Source organism: Trifolium pratense, linkage group LG7 (genome assembly GCF_020283565.1).
Source record: "Trifolium pratense cultivar HEN17-A07 linkage group LG7, ARS_RC_1.1, whole genome shotgun sequence".
NCBI lineage: Eukaryota > Viridiplantae > Streptophyta > Magnoliopsida > Fabales > Fabaceae > Trifolium > Trifolium pratense.
Window position 1 is genome coordinate 27210083 of NC_060065.1, and position 25046 is coordinate 27235128.

The 25046-nt window shown below is 31.9% G+C and overlaps 1 protein-coding gene across 1 annotated transcript; it reads left to right on the top strand.

Moving 5' to 3' along the window:
- The first annotated feature begins 9751 nt into the window (after positions 1-9751).
- LOC123897767 (hydroxyproline O-galactosyltransferase GALT6-like) lies at positions 9752-14403 on the top strand. The gene is made up of 7 exons (XM_045948543.1): positions 9752-10859; positions 11773-12005; positions 12088-12378; positions 12487-12615; positions 12714-12887; positions 13454-13561; positions 14090-14403. Exons 1-7 carry the CDS (start codon positions 10031-10033, stop codon positions 14297-14299), a joined length of 1974 nt encoding a protein of 657 aa, XP_045804499.1. The 5' UTR covers positions 9752-10030; the 3' UTR covers positions 14300-14403.
- Positions 14404-25046: the final 10643 nt, after the last annotated feature.

A 25046-nucleotide genomic window follows, 5' to 3' on the forward strand; every position in this document is an offset into this window, starting at 1 on the left:
AAGTAGATGAGAATGGAATTGAGAAATATCATAATAGGATTGGTATGCTTGTTGAATCGTTGGAAGTAAGGATTGTATGAATAATCGAGTTTATTCGAAGATGGAAGTAGGATAACGATTCGAAGGATTTTGTGAGAGGCTTGTCGAAGAAAGGGTAATTGGATTTGGATAATGACAGGGCAATTTGTGTCGAAGTTGAATGAGATCCTAGAGGTGGAGATGAAGCTAAATGAGAGGTATCATTTTTGAATGATGAAGAATAAGAAAGTTAGCCGTTGGAGAACGTGTTGAGAATGAGTAATATGGGGTCATGTTGGAAGTGACTTGCGTTAGGTGAGAGTTTGCGAAAAGGATTACCACACATGTGAGTAGATGTTGTGTTTGAGCACATATAGTAAGGAGTTGAAGGCGATGCCTAAAGTAAGTGTCGGAGAGCATGTTGTAGTGCCCACAAGTTAGGAGTGAGTAAGTCTTTACTAGGAAATTTGGATTTATGGAATAGGAAGGTCAGTGGAGACTAGTGTTGATTAGATGCATCGTGGATGTTGATGTAGTATGATCATAATCAGTGACAATGAAGTAAAAGATTTTAAGTTGTTTCATCATGGATGATGGAACGGTAGTGATTTGGTGTGTAACTTAAAATGTATTTTGGACGAGAATTTTGGAAATTTTCTAGTGATGTCATTTTGGAGTAGACAAGAGTCATTAGTAAGAGTACTAAGGCAAAGTTAATTAGAATTGATGGACGGAAGTATCTTTCGGAGAGTGTTCGATTGGTTGTACCTGTTTTGGGGTAAAGTTGTGAGTACCGTAGAATGTGAGTCTGTGAATGTTTCGTGCGGAGTGGACGTTTTAGCGGTTTGATAAGAATGGTTTATGCCGATATCATGATTGTTGAATATCTATCGACAAATTGAGGAACTGGCCGTCCTTAATCTCTTGTTGATAAATAGACAAAAATTGTGTTGGATGGGATAAACTAATTTTGTCAAACTTTGTAATGTGTAGCGTTGAGCGTTTTGTTGGAGGGTCGGATACATGAGTGATCCGGAGTTGTTTTAGTTGCGTAATTTTCGAGGGCGAAAATTCTTTAAGGAGGGTAGAGTTGTAACGACCCAATTTTCATATTATTAGTTTTCGTGTGTTAAAATATTTTATTTAACGTGGCATTTTAATTAAGTTAATAACTTGAGTTATTTATCGAGTACTTTAGTTATTAAGCGAGTAGAGTGAGTTAACGTGTTATTGGGCCAAGCCAATTGGGCTTGAGGCCCAATGGGCCTTGTGTGTGTGAGGGGCGCCCATAAGGGCACAGTGAGGAAGAGAATTCATTTCTCATGATATGATTCTTTTGTGTTCTTGAGAGGGGAAGAGAGAGCTTGAGGAGCTAGGGCAAGGGGAGAGCTAGAGATTCGAGATCTTCGTCGTGTTTTCTTCAAATACAGGTATGAGAGTAGGTTCCATAATCGTGGGTGACTCGAGGAAGGGGAGAATGTCGATTTCTCCTCACCCGAACTTCCTCCACCCCATTTTCGTTTTAGCTTAGAACGGATTTTCTTGATGGAAATCGTTCCTAAGGTTCTTAATATGTTTAACATGCTTTTAACATGATTAATGAACGAAAATAATGGTTAAAAACGAGTTTATGAAAGATTAAACTCAAGAACTTTGTGTTCTTGAGAGTTTTGATGAAAAAGTGTTCAATCTTTACTTTTTCGATGTTTATGATGTAGATCTGAGAAAGGAACTATCCTTTTGTGTTTATCTATGTTTGTTATGCTTGAATACAAACTCTTTTGGGATTTATAACATGAAAAATGGGATTTTTGGGTGATTTGGTGTAGAAATCGCAAGTTTTGAACTGTCCTGACAGGAGGCACTCGCTACGCCTTCGCTCAGCGAACGTGTGGCGAACAGCTCGCCACAGCTCGCCATGAGCAGGTGTCTTCCTGGCGTTATTCGCTGAGGCTCGCTAAGCCTTCGCTCAGCGAACAGGGCAGGTTCGCCATGTCTCGCTGAGCCTTCGCTCAGCGAAGGCCTCTGTGACAGCAACTTTTTGATAATTGTTTTAAGTGCGATTAGGCACTTGTAACATGGATTTGAGGTATTCTAACATGCAATTAGGTGTTTATAACCATGATTAATTGTATTGTAATGATAATTGTTGATTATATGTGTGGAATATAATTATTGTTGATTTTGTTGATGATGTTTGTTAAATGTCAAAGAAGTATATTAACGTGTTAATCAACTTAATAAAGAAGGATATTAGAGTATGTTATTCTAATAAACACGTATATTAAGGTATAGTGTTATCTTAATAAAGAAGTAATGTTGGATAGTGTTCCACATTAGTAAAGGAAGAGCTTAATGCTAATTAAAATGATTGTGAGTGAATTCATGAAAAACATATACATGCATTCATGAATATATGTGATATTGGATATTCCAATAAAGAAGGATATCGGATTATATTTATCCGATAAAGAAGGATATCGGATTATATTTATCCGATAAAGAAGGATATTAGAGGTGAGATACTCTAATAAAGAAGATGGTACCACATGCATTAGAAATGTCTAGGGTGACATTCATGAAGTTGAAGCATTAGAGTCGCATTAGGCTATGTGTGCATTTTATGATAAATGATATGTGACACATGTTTGGCTAATTGTGGTATTTGATAATTGATTGTGTGAGTATTCGATTATATGTGTTTATGTACTTATAATGGAATGATAGATGTTGATGAACATGTATAGATGTATGATATATGCATGAATATTGAGAAGTGTTTAAGTACCGTTTTACTTACACTTATATTTTGATTATGTGATCTAACTCTCATGCTTTGTGTTATGTGCTGGACCGTTGGGGGTCCAGATTTTACAGGTTTTGTGGTATTCGATGTCGAGTCGTCGGTGAAGCTCCGCTCTGATTGTGACACGGGAAAGGGTTTTATATGTATATAGAGTCTCCTTATCTAGGTTGTATTTAGACTCTAGAGTCTTTATAACTTTTGATATTTATTTGTAAAAACTATATCATTCGATAAAGAAGATTATTTTGTATAAACATTGTTTTTACTAATTAATTACATTAGTATTATTTTGATTGAAGAGTGTAATGCTCGAACCATGACTTTAATAATAATAAACTTTGATTTTCCGCCGCGTATTTTTGAAAAAGATTTCATTAAGGTAGAAATATATAAATAAATGGGTTTGGGTGTTACATTAAGCACACTTGAAAGACACAAAATAAAATAAAAAAAATAACAACCGTCAATATAAACTTCAAATATATATTTTTTAGAGAAATAATGTTAACATATTATTATTATTATTAATACATGCATACAGGTTGCTTTCACCGTAAAATAAATAAACATTAAAAAAAAATTCAATTCCAAAAATCAATCAAATGATTTCAACTAAATCAAATCAAGTAGTAATTCAAAATCATTAATACACGATCTCTCAATTAATGTGAATTCAAAATTTCAAATCATTTGTTACCAAAAAATAAATTCAAATCATTCCCCATTATCTATTATCTATCTATCTATCTATCTATCTATCTATTATTATTATTATTATTATTATTATTATTATTATTATATTATTATTTGGGAGGGTTTGATAGAAGGATGCTGTACACATGGCGTTCCCAAATGCATTTTTCTCCCATATTTTTCATTTTTATGATTTTTTTTTTTTGTATTATTACAAAAGGAATTGTTTTTGAAGTGCTATACATAGCAAGCAATTATATAGTCATTATTTTTGTTGACCAAAAATCATAAATTTACTCTAATAATTATTTTTGTACCAATTTCGTCAAAAAAAAATTATTTTTGTACCAAAGCAATTGTTTTTAAATTTTTTTTTATGAAAGGAAGATTGCCAACTGCATATACTAATTAGGTATAATTGTCAGCTGGATATAATAATTTTTATGGTCTTCAAATTCAATTAAAAAAATATTTATGACAAACAATTCTACTGTTCATTACTTTTAAATAAATAATATTAAAATCGGCCCATTTTGCTTCTCAAATGTGAAATTTTTTCACACGGGGACATGAGATAAAATACTCCTGAAGAAAACAAATGTCTAAAGGAGAGAGATGACGATTAAGAACAAGTATATTAACCGTTAGATTAGTTTTTGCATAATGACCTTTTTTTTTATGAAAATAAAAGAACAAATATATGAACATGTGAGTTTGGAACGGGGAGTGGAGTATCACTCTCCATTATGCCATTTCTCCTTAAAATCTCCAAAATTTGGATCTTTTATCATATTTAAATAAACTATTACATTACATATAAAATTAATTTTACAAATAATTAAAAAAATCACAATATTAAAATTTTAATAATCCATATTTTTCATGTGTGAAAAAAAATGATCTATATTTTTCATAGAACATTAACCCGGGCGATAGCAAAGGTAAGTTATACTAGTTATTTATATGTTTAGGAGTTTCTCTCTCTTGATCACTTTCATATGTGGCATCCTCTCATTTATCATAATCTATGTGGCAACTTGTGAGAGCATGTTTTCTTATGTGGCAACCTTTGAGAACTTCAATAGAAATTATGTAATGTATGTACTCATATAAGGAATTTTTTTTTTTGGTGTCCTTCTCAATCAAAATTTAATGCTGATTCAAAAATAATCATTCAAAAGGAAACAATTGAATACATTTCAATTTTTTTAATGACAATGTCAATTTTTACTTTTTTTTGGTGTCCTTCTCAATCAAAATTTAATGCTAATTCAAAAATAATCATTCAAAAGGAAACAATTGAATACATTTCAATTTTTTTAATGACAATGTCAATTTTTACTTCTAATTTGATTATTTGATATTTTATTCATTATTATTATTATTATTACATTATTATTATTATATTATATTTTAGAAACAAAGTCATTTTGTCCCATAATTTGTCAAATAGATAATTGCTATTAAATGACATTTATAATTTCGATCTTCATTCTATTAATATAAATAGCTGTGATTTGCAACCGATTTCACACACTATTGCAATTCAAAATTATACTTTTTGCAATTTTTTATCTCTATTCTTTTTTTGGGTGATTTCACTCTCATTTCCTTCAACTTTTTCGTTGTTCTATTTTCTTCTTTCAATGTTTTTTTTTCAAGTTTAATATTATATAGTATATTTTTGTATTTTGATGCTATCCTTTTTTGTGCCTACAAGGAGATAATCTTCTTTTCTTATTTTACGTCAGGTGCCCGTCTTTTTTGTGCTTACAAGGAGATAATCTTCAACTTTTTCGTTGTTCTATTTTCTTATTTTCGAAGATGTTATATGCATTTTATATATATATATATATATATATATATATATATATATATAAGCTTTGTATTTAAATGATGTTTATGATTAATCATAATTATACTAATTTTGAGCTATAATTTTTTATTAGCAGGTCCATACGGAAGAACATATTGTTCGTTATTCAAATTAGGATTAGGTATTATCAACTGATGTTAGAGTTTTAAGTATTTATTTATATTTTTTTTATATTTTATTGTCATTTTTTTAATCATGTTTACTTATTAAAAAACACTTTTTGTTCATATTATTTTTTATTGGTGTAAATCATGCTTATAAATGTTTTTTTTTTACTATTATTAATAAATGTTGTACTCTTTTTTTTTACTCATTATTTTTTTGTTTGTCTAATTTTTCACGTGATATTTAACAAATATACTGATAAAATAATAGAAACTCCTCGAAGGACTATACTATAGAACGAATTGCTTATAAAAAAAATCATATAGAACGAATTGGCCAAATGTGGAACTGAGAAATTGAAGGCTTAATATGTTTCAAAACAAAATTGAAGGCTTAAGAATATCTGAACAAAAATACTCACCTTAAAAGGAATATAAAAAAAATAAAAATAGTAATTTAATTGTTTACAAAAAAAGTTATTCTTAAACTTCATACTTATCGAACAGAGAAAATGGTGTGATTGTCTGAAATATAAAAGGAATGAAGTAATTGACTTCATAGATTATTTTTCTATTTTATTTTATTATTTTATTAATTTTATTAATAAAAAAAAGTTACATAGTGATTTATACCAAACATAATATTACAATAGGGGCTATTGATAAAAAAATAATCTACATGGAGGTATTAAGCAAAAAATAACTTACATAGGGTGGGACATACATTTGTAGATTTTATTATATAAAAAATACGATAAATATCAATTGAAAGTAAGGAAAGTGACAATGATTTTATATATAAAAAAAGAAAGAATTAAAAGTAATAATATCATGTATTACTTTGTTTTTATTTTTCAAACATCACTGTAAGATAAACAAATAGATAAATTTTTTAAAATTTGCACAATTAACAAATAAGATATGCATAAAAAAAATGATATAAATTTTTTTTGTGTCAAGCAAATGACAAATAATTCTACTGTTCATTACACAAATGTGAAATTTTTTCACACGGAGACATGGGCTAAAATACTCCATAAGAAAACAAATGTCTAAAGGAGAGAGATGACGATTAAGAACTAATATATATTAACCGTTAGATTAGTTTTTGCTTAATGACCTTTTTTATGAAAATAAAAGAACAAATATACGAACATGTGGGTTGGGAACGGGGAGTGGAGTATCACTCTCCGTTCTACCATTTCTTCTTAAAATCTCCAAAATTTGGATCATTTATCATATTTAAATAAATTATTACATTAAATATAAAATTAATTTTACAAATAATTAAAAAAACCACAAAATATTGAAAATTTAATAATCCATATTTTTCATGTGTCAAAAAAATATCTATATTTTTCATTGAACATTAACCCGTGCATTTGCACGAGTAAGTTATACTAGTAATAATAATAAATACACCACTTTTTGTGTGTTTACTATATTTAGTATTTTTCTCTGGACACACCAATTTTTTTTAAAGAATTTACTTTAATTATTGTTTTTAGTAAAACTAATAACTTAACCGTTAACTTGGTTTACAAATCTTTTTCAAAGGACAGAAATGTTAAAATTGCTAAATTAGACGTCATAACCTAAGTATGAACCTCTCGACTCTCATTTCTATTGGTGGATTCGGAGTCTAAACTCCAAATTTTTTACTTTTTCATATTTAAAATGTGTAAATTTAGACACTAAACTAATACACAAACAAAAAAAATATATAATCCATAACTTAAATGCAAACATTATTTTATTTTAACATTTTCATATTTTTTTTGTGAGCAAAAGGATTGATTCGTTTTTATATTGTCCTCCAAAGTTATATTACCGGGATTTATTAATTTGGCAAATGTATCGAAGAATCTTTTAAGTTTTGCATTTGTAATAATTAAATCGTTAATTTTTTTTAACAGTTAAGATCATTAAGTTTTTTAAGTAACAAATATGTTTTTTTTTTTTTTTACGTTTTTAACTTGCTACATCGTTATCCTTTCAATTAACCTTTGTTACATTGGTGCACTGACAATTAACATTGACTTTCACTCTGGTATGTATTTTGATGAAAAAGACACATATATTGGAGGAGATTAATCAAAAGCATAACAAATACAAGCTTTTGTAACATATGATAAATAAGAGTAATATAAACTTAAAGGATATTTTTTTTCCAAAAAAATTTAAAGACTTAATTATTACAAACGTGATATTTGCCTATTAATTTATAGTGTATATATATTTTATCCCGAGATAAATATCTCTCACAATGTAACAATTAACATGTATTTATACGATTTATATTTGACACTTTTATCTAAATAAAGTATTCTATATTTTTTGTCAAGTAACTTAGTGACTATAAATTTCATCCTTAAGATAAACTAGTATTTCTACCCGTGCGATGCACGGGGCAAATTATGCATGGAGATTGTATTTTGTTACAAATTTATGAAATTCTTTTTTTATAAATTTATGAATTTGAAAATAACATTTTATTTTAAAATAGTCTAGTTATATTTTTATGTGACATTGAGATATATATTAAAAATTATATATAAAAACAACATTTGAATTACTTTAGAATAATTAAACAGTTATGAGAGGCTGTAACTAAAATCTATTAGTTGAAATTATGGAATAAAAGAAAAACATTTGATACATAACTGCCGCAAAATGTGATTACCATTTTTCCCGTCCCAAATCCTTGTGGACACAATTCTTGTAGCTTTGTCTGTTTATTAAATCTAAAGAATTGAAACCTTGCACAAAATAACTAATTAAGGACCCTTTTGTTTTATTTCTTTTTAAAAATATTTTTATATAGTGTACTGTTTTTTGTTAAAAATATCGTTTTAGATATTTCATATTATTTGATGAGATGGGCGGATGGCAAATTAAGTTGTATTTTATTTTAATATATTAATGATTTATTTATTGGAAGGGAAAAAGAAAATAACATATATGAAAGGAAATTTTTTTATGGTAGAACAAATTGATGGAACACGCTATGTGTTTTAAAACAAATTACATGATGTGTCAATAGATTATTGGATACATGTGTAAAATAATTTTATACCAGTAATGTTTATAAATTAAATTTTAAAAAAATAGTTCGAAAAATAGACTTACCATTTTTAGCAAAAAGTAAATATATATATTTATTTTTTGGCGGGTAAGTCAATATATATTTTTGGTCATGAGTAAAAAGTAAATATTATGATAATAAAATATGAAAATAAAATTGAAAATAAAATTTTATTAAAAATAAAATAAAAACCGCCTTAGACTTTGGGTTGGGATTGTACTAAGATCAATATGGTTGATGTGAATGAGAGCAATAATAGAATTATTTAAATTGAAAGAAAGGAAGAAAAAAAAACGAATGACTTACGGGTCTTGTTAACATGTGCATATAAGACACATGTTAAGATATCTTAATATAGAAATTCAACATTTAATAATACAAAAAATTTAATTTTTGAAAAGTTAAAATGCACAAATTCTAAAACATAATTTTTATTTTTGATTCCTTAACATATGCCACATATGCGTATGTTAACATTTTTTCCTGACTTATATATGAGGAGAACGTTTGCAGAGGAAAAGTTGAAGGGATATTATGTTGGAAAAATAAACAGAAGTGGAACCCAATGGTTGGAACATGGAGAGTTTCTTTTGTAAAAAAAAAAAAAAGGACTTGCATGTGAAAACAATTAATTAGGCAGGATAGATTTAGGCGGGATTTGGAGATGATTTAGGCGCTGAATTGTGTATAGCACAGTATCTTGCCTTAATATATTAAGGATAAGTGGGATGATTAGAGTTCGATCCTCAATCCCATACATATATAATATAGGTTTAATTAATAAAATGGTCCCTTAAAGACATTTTTGGTTTCATATTGGTCCCTTAAAGAAAAAAAGGTCCGAATAGGTCCTTAAAGACATATCTGTTAATCAGTTTGGTCCTATTTAGACCTCTTTTTAGGGACCAAACTGATTAACGGAGATGTCTTTAAGGGACCTATTCGGACTTTTTTTTTCTTTAAGGGACCTATTTGGACCTTTTTTTCTTTAAGGGACCAATCTGAAACCAAAAATGTCTTTAAGGGACCATTTTATTAATTAAGCCTATAATATACAATGCAATGTCAACAAATTATTTTGCAATTTATTAAAGAAAGTTGAATAATAGAAAAAATAAAATCTTATTATTTTACATATTTAAGTAATATGATAAAAAATTCAAATTCCTAAAGTAAACAACAAAGTTTCCACAAGAACACAAACCTTCTCTGTCATATTTGCCGTTGTAGTTTAAGTTTAAACAATGTGCAAGCTGGTCCCAATCATTCATATTCATATTCTTCTTCTATACGGCTAAGCTTCCAAAGCTGCTTCATTCATTTTCAATTCTCATTCTTCTTCTGTATTATTATTAGGTAACATATAATTAACCCCTCCATTTTTATATACTACTACTTCATTGATTTAATTCACAGAAAAATAAATAAAGTTTTAATCTTTTGAAACAATGAAGAAAGAGAAACTAAACCCATTTTTACTCTTTCCAAATAAGCCTAAATTTCTTCACATTTTCATGACCCTTATGCTTCTTTATTTGATCTTCACAACCTTTGAATTCAAAACTTTTGAGTCTGTTTCAGTGTCTTCAATTCTTAGGAATGAAATCCAAAATACCCATCATAGAAAAGCTTTAAACTTTGCTTCAGATGAAGCTTTTAGTGTTCACCAAGCTTCACTACATCGAAAACCGATGCAAGAGTTGCAAAAAGTTTCCACCTTGAGTTTCAATGAAGGTGATTTGAATGAAACTGGTTTTGAAAAAGACAAATTTTCCGAGATTCAAAGGGATGTTAAGGTAGCTTGGATTAAAGGGAAGAGAATGTGGGAAGAAATTCAGAGTTTGGAATCTGAGAATGTGACTAAGTTCATGTTTGAGAATCAGAAGAATCATTCTGATTCGTGTCAGCATTCGATTTCGCTATCTGGGTCTGAATTAAGGAACCAGAAAGGGATCATGGTGATTCCTTGTGGGTTGACTTTGTGGTCTCATGTTACTGTTGTTGGGACGCCGCGATTGGCTCATTGGGAGAGTGATCCTAAGATAAATGTGGTGAAAGATGAGGAGGAAAAGGTGTTGGTGTCACAGTTTATGATGGAGCTTCAAGGATTGAAGGTAGTTGATGAGGAGGAACCACCTAAGATATTGCATTTCAATCCTAGGTTGAAAGGTGATTATAGTGGAAAGCCTGTGATTGAACAGAATACTTGTTATAGGATGCAATGGGGTTCTTCACTCAGGTGTGAGGGATGGAAGTCTAGGGCTGATGAAGATACTGGTAATTGATTTCAATGTTTCTCATTTTAAGTTTAGAATTTTGGTGTTGTCTTGGGCTGTGTTTGGATATACAGTTTAATTAAGCTATTTCTATAACTAAAGATAAAATACAGTCAAATTGTGTTGATATATTGATTTCATAAGCTGTCCTGGAGAGCTTATGGAAATAAGCTTAAAACAGCTTATGGACATGTCATAAGCTGTTTCTATAGGCTGTCCCTAACAGTCTCACAAGTGTGTATGTAAGTAGATAAGCTCAACTAATTGATTTCAATGTTTCTCATTTTAAAGTTTAGAACTTCTTTGTTATTGTTGTCTTGGTTTTAAATTGAAGTTGTTTTGTTTGTCAAAAAAAAATTGAAGTTGGTTTGCTGTTACAAAATGTGCAGAAAGTCGATGCAATTGTGGCCACAGTTGTAATTGAAAAGTTATGATGTTATTGCTTGTTGTGCAATTATAAAGTTGCAGAAAGTTGTTGCTGTTTTGGTGAAATTGCAGTTGTAATGTGAATATGGAAACCTTAACCTTAAAATCATGATACTGTGGCTGTAATTGTTGGTCTGAACTTCTGTTTATTATTGATGCATCTTTGATTTCTAACAGAGTTGAAATTGAAATGAATGTAGTTAAAGGGGTTTGAATAGTTTGTGGTAAATAACAGTGTGTGAAATCATTCTCCCCCGGTGTTTATAATTTCATATTAATGGTAGTGTTTCTTACCCCTTCATGTCCATGTATATTATTCCCGTATCGTGGAATTCGTTGTTCTGTGAATTAGTTGAAAGAAAAATGGGATTCTGTTATCATTCTCTTGTATGAATGTGTACATTGTTTATTATCCATTTTTCTCTTCAGCATGTCAGTTTTAAGCAATGTTGCTCATCTGTGCAATTTTTTTTTGTTGCTTTATGAAGTCGATGGACAGGTGAAATGTGAAAAGTGGATTCGCGATGATGATAGCCGTTCAGAAGAGTCTAATGCAACATGGTGGTTACCTAGAATGATAGGGAGAAAACACAAGATCACTTTAGATTGGCCATATCCTTTTATAGAGGGAAGATTATTTGTTCTCACCTTAACAGCAGGCTTGGAAGGTTACCATGTTAGTGTCGACGGAAAGCATGTGACGTCTTTTCCATATCGCACGGTATATACAATCGTCATGTCATGTCTACTTCTACTTTTTGAATGCAGATGAAATATCTAAAGCGTTTATGTTATATTCTCAGGGTTTTTCTCTCGAGGACGCTACTGGTCTATCCATAAAAGGGGACGTTGATGTGCACTCTATATATGCTGCTTCGTTACCAACATCACATCCAAGTTTTGCACCACAAATGCATCTTGAATTGCTTCCTCAATGGAAAGCTCCACCTATTCTCGATGTGAACGTGGAGCTTTTCGTTGGAATAATTTCTGCCGGCAACCATTTTGCTGAACGAATGGCTGTAAGAAAATCGTGGATGCAACATAAGCTAATCAAATCTTCACATGTTGTAGCTCGATTCTTTGTTGCTTTGGTAAGATTTAATGCATCTTCCATACCCCTCAATAATGATAAAATTGAAATATACTTTCTTTTATTAAAATGATTTACAATTTTCTATTTCTTATTTCTCATGTAAAAGCATGCAAGGAAGGATATAAATTTGGACATAAAGAAAGAAGCCGATTATTTTGGTGATATTATTATAGTTCCATATATGGATCATTATGACCTTGTTGTGGTGAAGACTGTAGCTATCGCTGAATATGGGGTGAGTAATGGCAGATTAGTGTTTTATATTTTCCATTTCCTCCATCTGCCCTCGGATTTCTGCTCTATTACTTATTGTTATTGAACTTGGTTTTTCAGATTCGTAACGTAGCTGCTAAGAATATCATGAAATGTGACGATGACACGTTTGTTCGATTGGATTCTATCATCAGTGAAGTAAGAAAAGTTGGAATTGGCAGAAGTCTCTACATTGGCAATATGAATTACCACCATACACCCCTTCGCGATGGTAAATGGGCAGTCACATATGAGGTATGATTTTCTTTTCTTTGTTTTGCGTTTCTAATTTCCTATTTACTTCCTATGTTTCTTGTTTTCATTTTCAATTCAACTAATAAAAATAAGTGGATATAGATCTAATATTTTTCTTACCATTTTCATAAATTTTGAAAATAACAACACTGTTTATTTCTTTAAATACATTCATTCTATTTTGTGTTCCATCTTCTCTTTATCGCAATTATTTACTACATTAGTCTTCTATCTCCTTGTGAACTACATTAACCTTGTATCTACATTAGTCTTTTATCACAATTTAAAATGAATATAATTTTAGAAAGTGAAAACAGAATATGTTTTCACAAAGTAAACGGGGCCTAAGTATTCTGCTGTTAGTTGATCAGATAGATGGTATTCTATTCAATCACGGCATTAGGAGTTTCAAATAATATGACGAACATTTCAGTGAAGTTCCATTTGTATTATCATGGAATTTTGAGATCGTGAATTAGATATAATGTACTCTCTTTATACGAAAAAGTACTTAATATTTGGTGCCTTTTATGATTGTTTTTAATTCTTTGTTCATTAACTCTCAGGAATGGGCGGAAGAAGAGTATCCTACCTATGCTAATGGTCCAGGTTATATAATCTCATCAGACATTGCTAAGTTCATTGTATCTAACTTCGAGGAGCACAAGTTAAAAGTAAGTTCGCAATTTAATCTTTGCTTATTACACCAGTCCCTGCTTGTGCTTTCCATTCTCTTCTACCTCTCGTTTCTCCCTTTTGTGCGTACACACACTTGCATGGAAAGTGTTCCACCTTTAGGGTCAGTTTGGATAAGCAGTTTAATTGCACGTTAATTTCTTATGTATAAGCTATTTTTATAACAAAAAATAAAATAAAGTAAAACTATTTTCAGAAGATATCATGGAGTTTATGGAAATAAGCTGAAAACAACTTATGGACATGTCGTAAGTACTAAGTTATTTCCATAAACTCTCTGAAATAGTCTCACTAGTGTTTATGCTAATAGATAAATTCAAATAAGTTAATCTAAGCAGATCCTAAGTCCGCTAGTTTGAGCATATACTTGTGCATGGGTGGAACCAAGGCCCAGCAAGTCTGGGCAGTTGCCTGGGCTCTGGCCAAAAAATTTGGTATTTTTAGGGGTTAGTTTAGGGCAACATTATCACTAATGAAATTGATTCAATGTGTGTGACTGTGTGTAGTTATTTAAAATGGAGGATGTGAGCATGGGAATGTGGGTAGAGCAATTCAACAACTCAACAGAAGTTGAGTATGTGCATAGCTATAAGTTCTGCCAATTTGGTTGCATTGAAGGTTACTACACTGCACATTACCAATCTCCAAGACAAATGACATGTATGTGGGATAAGTTGCAAGACAAGGGAAAACCACTATGTTGCAACAATAGATGACATAATATTCTACAATCATATATGTTCACAGATTTTTATGTCTGTTTGTACATAAGTACTTATTACAACGTTTTTGTGGCTTCAACATATTCATTCATTGTTTATATAATCTTTATTTTTGTTTTCCCTTTTGATTCTGCTAAATAGATAGCTTCTGTTATCAATATTATATGAAGTAAAAGTTGGATGTACAACTACAGCAATTGATGTAGCAGAAGAGTAATGGTATGTAAATTCATAAGTTTATAGTGTAGAGAAATACTCATTTCGTCCCTTAATAATTGTCACATTTACGAGGAAAATTTGTCATAAAATAATTGTCATTTTCACTTTTCACTTTTGTCTAAAATGAAAGAGTGGTTCAAGTGGTGCATGATTTACAAGTTATGAACAAATGCAAAATGGAGAATAATAACTTCGAAGTGGTGCACACAATGACACAATTGAAAAATAAGCAATTAAAATTACACTGGAAACAAAAAATACAATCTTTTAGACACTTTTTTTTTTACAAGAGGTATCAGTGACATTCTATTTTCAACATTCTCTCTAACACTCATCCTCTAATTGGAGGTCGGATCCTCTCCTTCTATCATTCTCCATCCTTCAAAGATACAATACAAGCGTAAGAACTGGGAGACAATAAATTAAAAGAATACTAAAAAAGAGAGAGAAAATACAAGAAAGATAGACATATTAGTGAAGGAGAATGGGAGAGAATTGATTGAAGGAGATGGTCCGGATCCAAACACACGCTAGTCTCATTATTTTATGTGGAACATATTTTTGGGGTCCACATGTATTAAATTATAGAGTGTTAGAAAGTGTTGTAATTTGTAAAATACGAGTCTTCCTAACACTCCTCCAAAAAATAATCATGTTTGCAAAGGAGATTTTTTTGAACCCATGGTTCCTATATGTTAAAATCTCAATTTTAGTCCTCTTTGATGTGAGTTAAGAATATTAAAATTAAATAATGGATCAAGAACATGGAGAAAAATTCATGCTACTGGAGGGATTTGATATCTATGAGTATGACATATCATATCGGGTTGTGTGGTCTTGCGGGAGATGTAGTATATACTACTTCTAATTAGGGATGTCAACGGGATGAGAATGAGCAGGGAGTATTTTATCACACAATTTTCCGCCATTTAAAATGATCTAAATTCCCGTCCTCATTCTCCACTTCGGAGGATATTCTTCCTTCATCCTCATCCCTACGGATCCTTATGGTTCCTACAGGGATTCATCTGCATTAAAAAATTATCAAATTTCTATTATTTTCAATAAAACTAGTTATATATATAAAAAATTAAACATAACAAATTGACCTCCCTTCTAATAGGCATAAGTGATATCACAAACACCATTAAAGTCGAAGATATTTTTAAGGTCAAATAAATTTCCAAACTTTAGATATCTCTAATGTGTTTCATTGATGGTTGAAACTTGAAACAATTCCTTGAGGAGAAAAACAAAATGAAAAATGCTACACAAACCAACACATTGTGGGTTGGTCGCATCAACTGTGACGTGAAACTGGTAGGTCGCATTGTGGGTTTTTTTTTTTTAAATTAAAAGTGAGTGTGCATTTGTTGGATATTTTTAGATATTTCAAAAGTAAATTATTTTATATTTAACTGTAACACAACTTAATTAATTTTAATTGGAAAATCAATCTTAATTTTGACCGAGAAATGAGTATTGTAAGTTACTCTTTTAGTGTACCTAATTAATAGGATAGGAGACTTGGTCTTTCTCAACGTGCATCATAATTTTTCTGAACTTAATACTTATCAACACCTTTTCCTTATTTTACTCATACGTTATTATTATTTAATTTTATTAATTGACCACTTAATATATGAGATGTATGGCCATATATGTAGTGGAACCAATGTTTTAAAACCCGGACCGAGGATCGACCCGGTCAATGTATTGGGTCAATGGTTTACTGGTCGGACCAGTGAGTCACTAGTCGGACCGCATAACTACTAACCCGGTCTATAGAAAACATTTATGATTTAAATTTTATAACTAGAAAATTTAATAGAAATTATTCTATAAAAAATTTAATGAAAAATCATACATAATAAATATATGTAGTTTTTTTAAGGAAGAATAAGTGTGTGTGTATTTTTTTGAAGGAAGGGGAAATAGATATAAGTGTGTATACCAAAAAAACAAAAAAAAAATAGATATAAGTGATCTCGTAAAAAAAAGTGTTGTGAAATAAATAAATAGATATATATATGTGATGGGATGAGATGGTTTGAGAAAAGATAAGAAGAAAATAGTGGTTCAGAAAAGAAAAAAAAAATAGATTTAGGTGGTATTATAGCTCATATTTCTTAATATGTCTATTTATTTATTAGTTTTAATAAAATGTTATTAGATATATATATATATACGTTGGCGCATAGGTAAAATGAATGATCAGTTGGCTTAGTGGTAAGTCAAGTGAGTTTTTATATGCATGTCGTGTGTTCGAATCTCTGCAGCAACATTTAATATTTTTTACTACGTTTTAAATTAAATATAAACCGGTCCGGTCCGGCTCAGGCTATCCGGTTCACCGGTTTGACCACAGACCCGGCCGGTTCATGCCGGGTTTCTCCGGTTTATTTGCTTAACCGGTTCTGCATGGTGATTGGCCCGTTTAGTTGTCCGGTTCCCGGCCGGACCGGTCCGGTCCGGTTTTTAAAACTATGAGTGGAACGGTTTAGTGGAAAATTAGTGAGCATAACGAGAGATGCATAACTTTACTCCATACATATACAAACAAAGCTTTGGGATTCATAAGTTTATATAAAAAACAGTGCCTGAGTTATCAACCTTGTTGATATTCTTGTGTCTTGATAGCCTCGGTACGTTTATCACCGAGAAGAACCGGTTGTATTCTGGGAGAGTTGCGCAATATTTGCGGATAATTCCTTAGTTCAGTGATTACACGCCTCCGGTTATTTGTTTTTCAGCCATCCGCGCCAACAGCATTAGCATTATTTCGGACAGGTTTCGATTATTCCGAGGTCTAGTCTAAATGTATAAAATTGATTTTCTAATTCTATTCTAATTCTAATAATATAATAAAATCGATTATTATTAAATTTACTAATTTGTCCTTACTAATTTACTTAATAAAATCGATTATTATTAAAATTGATTATTATTAAATTTACTAATTTACTAGTCTAAATGTAAAAAATTGATATAAAATTTACTAATTTGTCCTTACCAGTTTTAATAATGTTCCAAATTTTATATATTTCATTGTAATCTAGTTCTAATATAATATGTTTCAAAAAATATTTATAATATAATAAAATTGATTACTACAAAATTTACTAATTTGTCCTTATCAGTTTTAATAATGTTCCAAATTTTCTATCCTTCATAGTAATATTACAAAAAAAAACAAAAAAGTTATACAAAAAAAAATATAGAAAGAATAAGATAAATATAATAAAAAGGTCATATATAAATTTATACATAAAAATAGGAAGAAAAAAAAATATTATAGAAAATTTTGCCAATAAAAAAAATTATAAAAAGAGTATAGCAAAAATAAAATGATTACGCATAAAAATATAGAAATAGAAACATAAACAATATTACTATCAAATTTACTACTGACTATTAATAATAATAATATAATTAAATTAATTACTATCAATTAGAAGAATCACGACACTACAATGCTCAAACTTTAGGAGAAGGGGCACGCACAATAATTTGACTTATCTTGTATTTATCGTTATCTTTATCTTTATCTTTATGAAAGGAGTAAAACTGATTAGGGTTAAGTAGCTACTTAATCAACTCCTTAACTCTAATCCTATACTTAGTCCCACTAAATACGCCCTCATTAAATGAGGAAATATCTGGGCATCGGTTCGGTTCGGTTTGATTTTGGGCTCAAACCCTAGAACCAGTCGAACCGATGGGTGACATATGCATAACCATAGCGAACCAATTAAATACTCGGTTTGGTCGGTTTATGGTTTCTCGGATTGACTCGGTTTCGGTTCGGTTCAACGGTTTAAACCATTTTTTTAAAATTTTGTTTTTCTCAAATTTTTAATTAAAATTGGCCCAATACAATTGCAGGTTACTTGTGTCATTTGTTATTCAAACTTTTTTTCCCCAATTTTTAGGCTTTAAATTTAGCCATATTGTCAGCCCATTATTTTCTATTTTTTTATCCAAATATTTTGTCCAAATCTTTGGTCTAAATTTTTAATTACTTGTTTTTTCAAATGATTATGCTATTAGTAGCTATATGCTTGATAATAATTAATAATAATAAATTAATAACGGTTCGGTTTCGGTTTGTAATGGGTCGAAAGCTTTCAACCGTAAACCACCCATTTAATGCCTTAATATCCACGGTTTACACGATTCCAACCCGCGGTTCCACATAAACCGGCCCGAATACTCTGTTTCGGTTTGGGCCGAACAGTTTCAATCGGATTGGGTCGGTTGTGCCCAGCCCTGAGAGGCACGTAAAAACCATTTGGTGGTTATTTTTCTGCAGAATTTTCAATACATGAGCAGTTCATTTAATGCTTATATCGGCTGCTCCAGGAAGTGTTTATTGCTACATTAAGCACGTTATCATGTAGAAGCAGTTACGTTCTTTCCATAAGTGTTGAATAATTGATGACTTCATTAAAGGTATTTGTATATATAGTTACATAAATTGTTTAATTGGTAGTGGTGTTGGTCTGTTTGCAGATATGTTCAAAAACTGCTTTTATGAATATGTTTTTGTTTTTATAACATTGTCGATCAATTTAAGTTATTATTTTTTTTCCTCTTTTTTGTTTTTCTGTTTGATTATTTGTTTTGATTTTTACCTATATGGTTGGGAAGATTCTTGCAACTGTGACGAAGGGTCTGGTCTCAAAGTCTGTAGTCCTGCTTTCTCTCAATTTCCAGCTGTTAAAATAACTATATTCCATGGCATTTTGTTTTTCCATTATTCTCAACCTATTTGCCAAAATGAACAAGTAAATTGACATGGTTAAATTTTCCTGTGTGCTTGAGACTCATGGTAAAATTATTTTGAACTATTGAAAGAAAATATGTTTTTAGTTAAATGTGAAATGAAATTTGTAATGACAAGTTGGTGTGTAGTAAGCAATGAATTAAAAAGAGCAAAGTAAGCACAGTAAAGAGAGCCGTGAAAAGTTGGCAATATTACTCTTCCCAAATTTCTGAGCCGTGAATATCAAATGTTGAGTTTGCTTAAACTGACTGGATATGTGACTGGTTGCAATACTGTATTATTTGATAAACTATCTCTATATGTTGTGATTATATTTAAAGAATGTAATTGTAGACTTTTAGTTGCATTAGTTTAGTATTTGTGTGGGCATCACCTTCTACAGGTTTGAAATGTGGAAACTATGAAAGAAATTGATTGCCTTGAAATAAGAATTACTACTATGGAAGTATGATTACTACTATTGATTGAATGAGATAAAATAAGCTATGATTACTACTATTGAAATGCATATTTGTTTATGATAACTAGAGAATGTCCCAAAATTACTTTTAGATTATACATATGCCACATTGATTAGATCATGCTTTAAGGTTGTCCATTGATAAGGCTGTATGTTATATAGTTTAAATTTATGGTACAAGTTTAATTTTTGGTTACTGCCTTACTGGCCTTTATATATCCCTTTGCAGCTCAAACTTTTGCATCATTGTTTGCCACTAAATTAAGCTCAGTTTGGTAATTCTCACAATGGCAAAGAGCGCACAAAGGTAGAGGTGTATTTTGATTAGTTAGATTTGATTATTTTATCGGAAGTTGAGTTATAACACTAAATCAATGTTTTTCCATTGGCTTAGATATGATTTGGATCGGCTTCTGCAAGTACATGTGAGATTTAGACAGTAAAAAAATAGAGTTAAAAGATTTATCATTGTCATATATTCATGTGCAGATTACAACCTCAATATATAGAGGAGATTATTGTTACAAAGGATAAAGTCTAGCCTAGGAATTAGAGAATAAATAAAATATCTTAATCCTTAATTTCTCTAATACTTTCTATACTCATTGATACAGTATTAATTAGAGAATAAATAAAATATCTTAATCCTTAATTTCTCTAATACTTTCTATACTCCCCCTCAAGCTGGATCAAGAGGATTGAGTCACTACAACAAATATGGTCTCTAGCAACAACTGGAAATTGTTGCCAGAACCGTGAAAATTGTTGCCTATAAGAATAGGGGACGTTTTTCAAGTGTCTTATATACGAGCGTTGCCTATGGTCTGAGGCGACGCTTTTTGTCACTTTTTGGGCACACTATTTTAAAGCGTCGCCTAAACTGTAGGAAAAGGGGACGATTTTCTTTGTTATCTTAGGCAACGCTTTTCGCATGTTGCAATATCTTGCAACGATTATAAAGTGTTCCCTAAACCTGATACAATGGGAACAATCTAAGACAACGCTTTACACGTGTTGCCAATCCTGGTAACAATTACTAAGCCCCTAAAAATGAAATATTGAGTTCACGCTGTCAATGTATCTATAAGTTATGATCCAAACAAGAATTGCATCAACACAAATTGCATTTACTACAAAAGTATCACTAAATCTTCACATTAACTCAAATACTCACATTGTAGACACAATGTCTAACATGGCTTACCACAATAAATTTAATACTTAGAAGTACAAGTCTAACAAAATGACAAAATACATAGTTTCTTCAAGTTTAATGCTTAGTTCATGGTGCGAAAATTGACCAAGAGGAGTTGAAAATCAACACAAGTGACATTCAAAGGGAAGTTAATGGCGTGGGGACTGTTTGGAATCCTCATCAAGGGCTGAGTTTAATTACTTGGTTATTTTAAGCATTTTCATCAATTAAGACAAATAAAATTCAGCCATTTAAAGCCTTTCCAAGATGGTTACAAAAGAAGCATAAATGGGACACTCAAGGCCTTAAATAGGTGTGTGACTAATCATGGAAAAGGAGTACCATGAGCTGATTGCATTAAGTCATTTTATTTCTAGTTAATTGCATTTTTATTACTAGTTTTATTGTGTTTAATTAGGCCTTACTGTTTTTTCGGCCATATATGCATGTAATTTGATCATTTGCAATTATTCAATAAAGAAGAACATTTCAGTCCAATTAGAAATTGTGTCTACAATTTTCGCCTGATTATTTGCAAGCGTCGCATTGAAAATAGTCCGATTAGCTCAATTGGTGTTGAGTGCTAATCTCGTGTTAGGCTATTGGTGTAGTTTAACATTGCTTATTTCCTTGCTGTTTTCGCTAAAACCCAACAAACAAACACCTAAAACACTTAATAGAATTCGACTAATAAGGGTGGTACCTAGTACCTTCGTTATTGGTTGTTTGCTTCCGTTACCACACCCTGATTCGTATCATTAGTGGCATCAGAGCACGGTTCTGATTCCGTGTTACGTGACAACAATGGATTTCAACAGTGATGATTTCATGGACAAATTGTGTGAAGCCTTAAGGAACGTTGACATGAGAGATGAATGATGGAGGCCTAGAAGGGGTGAACCACGTCCAAACGTGGATGAGTTCAAAATCACCGAACTACCTGAATTTAATGGTAGTGCAGACCCGGAGGTTTATTTAGAATGGGAGCGCAAGATTGATAGAATGTTTGATTTCAAGGATCTTGATGATGAGAAACGTTGCAAATATGCGATTCTAAAACTTAGCAAAAGTGCATCGTTGTGGTATGAGGGTTTGAAGGCTAGAAGGACACGAGATGGGAAGGAGAAAATCCACTCTTGGGAGTCCTTGAAGAGGAAGTTGCGCAAAAGATATGTACCATCAAACCACCGACTGAATTTGTATAAAAAGATTGCAGATTTGGTGCAAGGCAAAATGAGTGTCACTGAATACATTGATGAGTTTGAGAACCTATGCCTAATGGGTGAAGTGGAGGAAAATGAAGAGCAAAGAATGAGCCGTTTCCTTCGTGGGCTGAATAAGAACATAGCTTTTGCTGTTGAGCTATGTAATTACACAGATTTCACCACTTTGTGCACCTTGTGTTTGAAGATTGAAAATCAAAACAAGAGTAGATATAATGCTGGGAGTTCTAGTGGTTGGTCCAAGGGAGGTGTGTCGGGTAGTGCAAATCCAGCCCCTAACACTAAACCAATGGTGAATCAACCGAAACAAAGTGAGGCCGCTCCTAAACAACCCATTGCCACGGCCAAGGAGACTAATCTGTCAAAGGTTAGGTGTTTCAAGTGTCAAGGCTTTGGACACTTTGCTAGGGCTTGTCCTAATCAACGAGTTGTGACCCTCCGAGAAGCAATTAGCATGCGTGATGAGTTGATGAAGGAAGAAGAAGAATCTGATGGCAATATTGAAAGTGATGGAGTTGAAATTGTTGAAGATGATGATGATGAGGTAGAAGTATATGGACCTCCCATATATGATACCTTGATGCTAAGAACTTTGCAAGTCAAGGCTGTACCCGTGGAAGGAGATCAAAGAAATCAAATCTTCTACACTAAGGGTCAAGTGAAAGATAAGTGGTGTAGTATCATTGTGGATGGAGGTAGTTGTACCAATGCGGCTTCAACTGAAATGGTGTCTAAATTAGGATTGCTCACAACAAAACATCCTAAGCCTTATGCGCTACATTGGTTGGACAATGGAAGTAGCATAAATGTTACAAGGCAGACGCGTGTGGGACTAACCATGGGATCTTATGTTGATGAAATCTTGTGTGATGTGGTACCTATGGATGCAAGTCACATACTTTTGGGACGCCCTTGGCAATTTGATAGGGATGTCACGCATAGAGGAAGGTCCAATGAGCATGAATTGAACTTCAATGGCAAGAGGATTGTGTTGAAACCAATGGCATCAAATGAAGTCCGTTCCATGATTACAAAAAGAGGTAAAAAGCCTAGCCTCACTATGTTTGCAACTGAAAATGAAGTGAAGGATGCTATTGATAATGGTGAATTAGTCTACATGTTGGTTGCAAAGAATGCTAAGCAAGACGATGTAGAGACTCCTTTTAAACAACAATTGGAGGCTGTTTTGGGTGAGTATGAAGATGTGTTTCCAACTGAACTACCAAATGGTTTGCCACCTATCCGTGGGATTGAGCATCAAATTGATCTAATTCCGGGAGTTCCATTACCAAACAAGGCTGCATATAGGTGTAATCCAGAGGAGACAAAGGAGTTGCAACGGCAAATTGAAGAATTGATAAGCATGGGTTATGTGCGTGAATCAATGAGCCCATGTGCTGTTCCGACATTGTTGGTTCCTAAGAAGGATGGATCATGGAGAATGTGTATTGATAGTAGGGCGGTGAACAACATAACCATCAAATATCGTTTTCCCATTCCAAGACTAGATGATATGCTTGATGAGTTACATGGATCGGTTATCTTCTCAAAAATTGATCTAAGGAGTGGATATCACCAAATCAGAATGCGTGAAGGTGATGAATGGAAGACGGCATTCAAGACTAAGCATGGTCTATATGAATGGCTAGTTATGCCATTTGGGCTCACAAATGCACCTAGCACCTTTATGAGGCTCATGAACGAAGTACTCAAGCCTTTTTTGGGTAAGTTTGTTGTTGTTTATCTTGATGACATATTGGTGTATAGCAAATCTATTGAGGAGCATTTCACTCATTTGAAACAAATCTTTGAGACCCTAAGAGCACAAAAACTATATGGGAAGAAGGAAAAGTGTGATTTCTTGGTTGAAAGTGTGGTGTTTCTTGGATATGTGGTGTCTAAAGATGGAGTATCCGTTGATCAAACAAAAGTGGATGCTATCAAGACTTGGCCGAGCCCTACAACAGTTTCGGAGGTGAGATCTTTCCTTGGTCTTGCATCATTTTATCGGCGCTTTATCCAGAATTTTAGCACTATAGCAAGTCCTATGACCGAATGTTTGAAGAAGGGTGCGTTTGGGTGGAATGAACAAGCACAAAAGGCTTTTGAATTGATCAAGTTAAAGCTTTGTGAAGCTCCTGTTTTAGCTTTACCCGATTTCACTCAACCATTTGAAGTTGAATGTGATGCTAGTGGAGTTGGCATTGGGGCTGTTTTGATACAAAACAAAAGGCCTATAGCTTATTTCTCGGAGAAATTGGGAGGAGCCAGATTGAACTATTGCACCTATGACAAAGAGTTCTATGCCATTGTGAGAGCTCTTGATCATTGGAATCATTATTTGCGTTCTAATCACTTTATATTACATTCAGATCATGAGTCTTTGAAGTATATCAATGGGCAATAAAAGTTGAGTCCAAGGCATGCTAAATGGGTTGAATTTCTTCAAACTTTTAATTTCTCTTCAAAATACAAAGATGGTAAGAGTAATGTGGTGGCTGATGCACTTTCAAGGAGGTATGCTTTAATTTCAATTCTTGAAACTCGCTTACTTGGTTTTGAGACTTTGAAAGATTATTATAAAGAAGATGTGGATTTTGGTGAAATATACTCTAATTGTGAGAATGGAGCATTTGGAAAGTACATAGTGCAGGATGGATTTTTATTCAAGGAGAATCGGCTTTGCATCCCAAGGCATTCAATTCGTGAGTTACTAGTTCGTGAAGCTCATGGTGGAGGTTTGGCTGGTCATTTTGGCATTACAAAGACCTTGGAGATTTTAAAAGAACACTTTCATTGGCCAAAGATGTTAGGAGATGTGCAAAAAGTCATTAGCAAGTGTGTTACTTGTCATATGG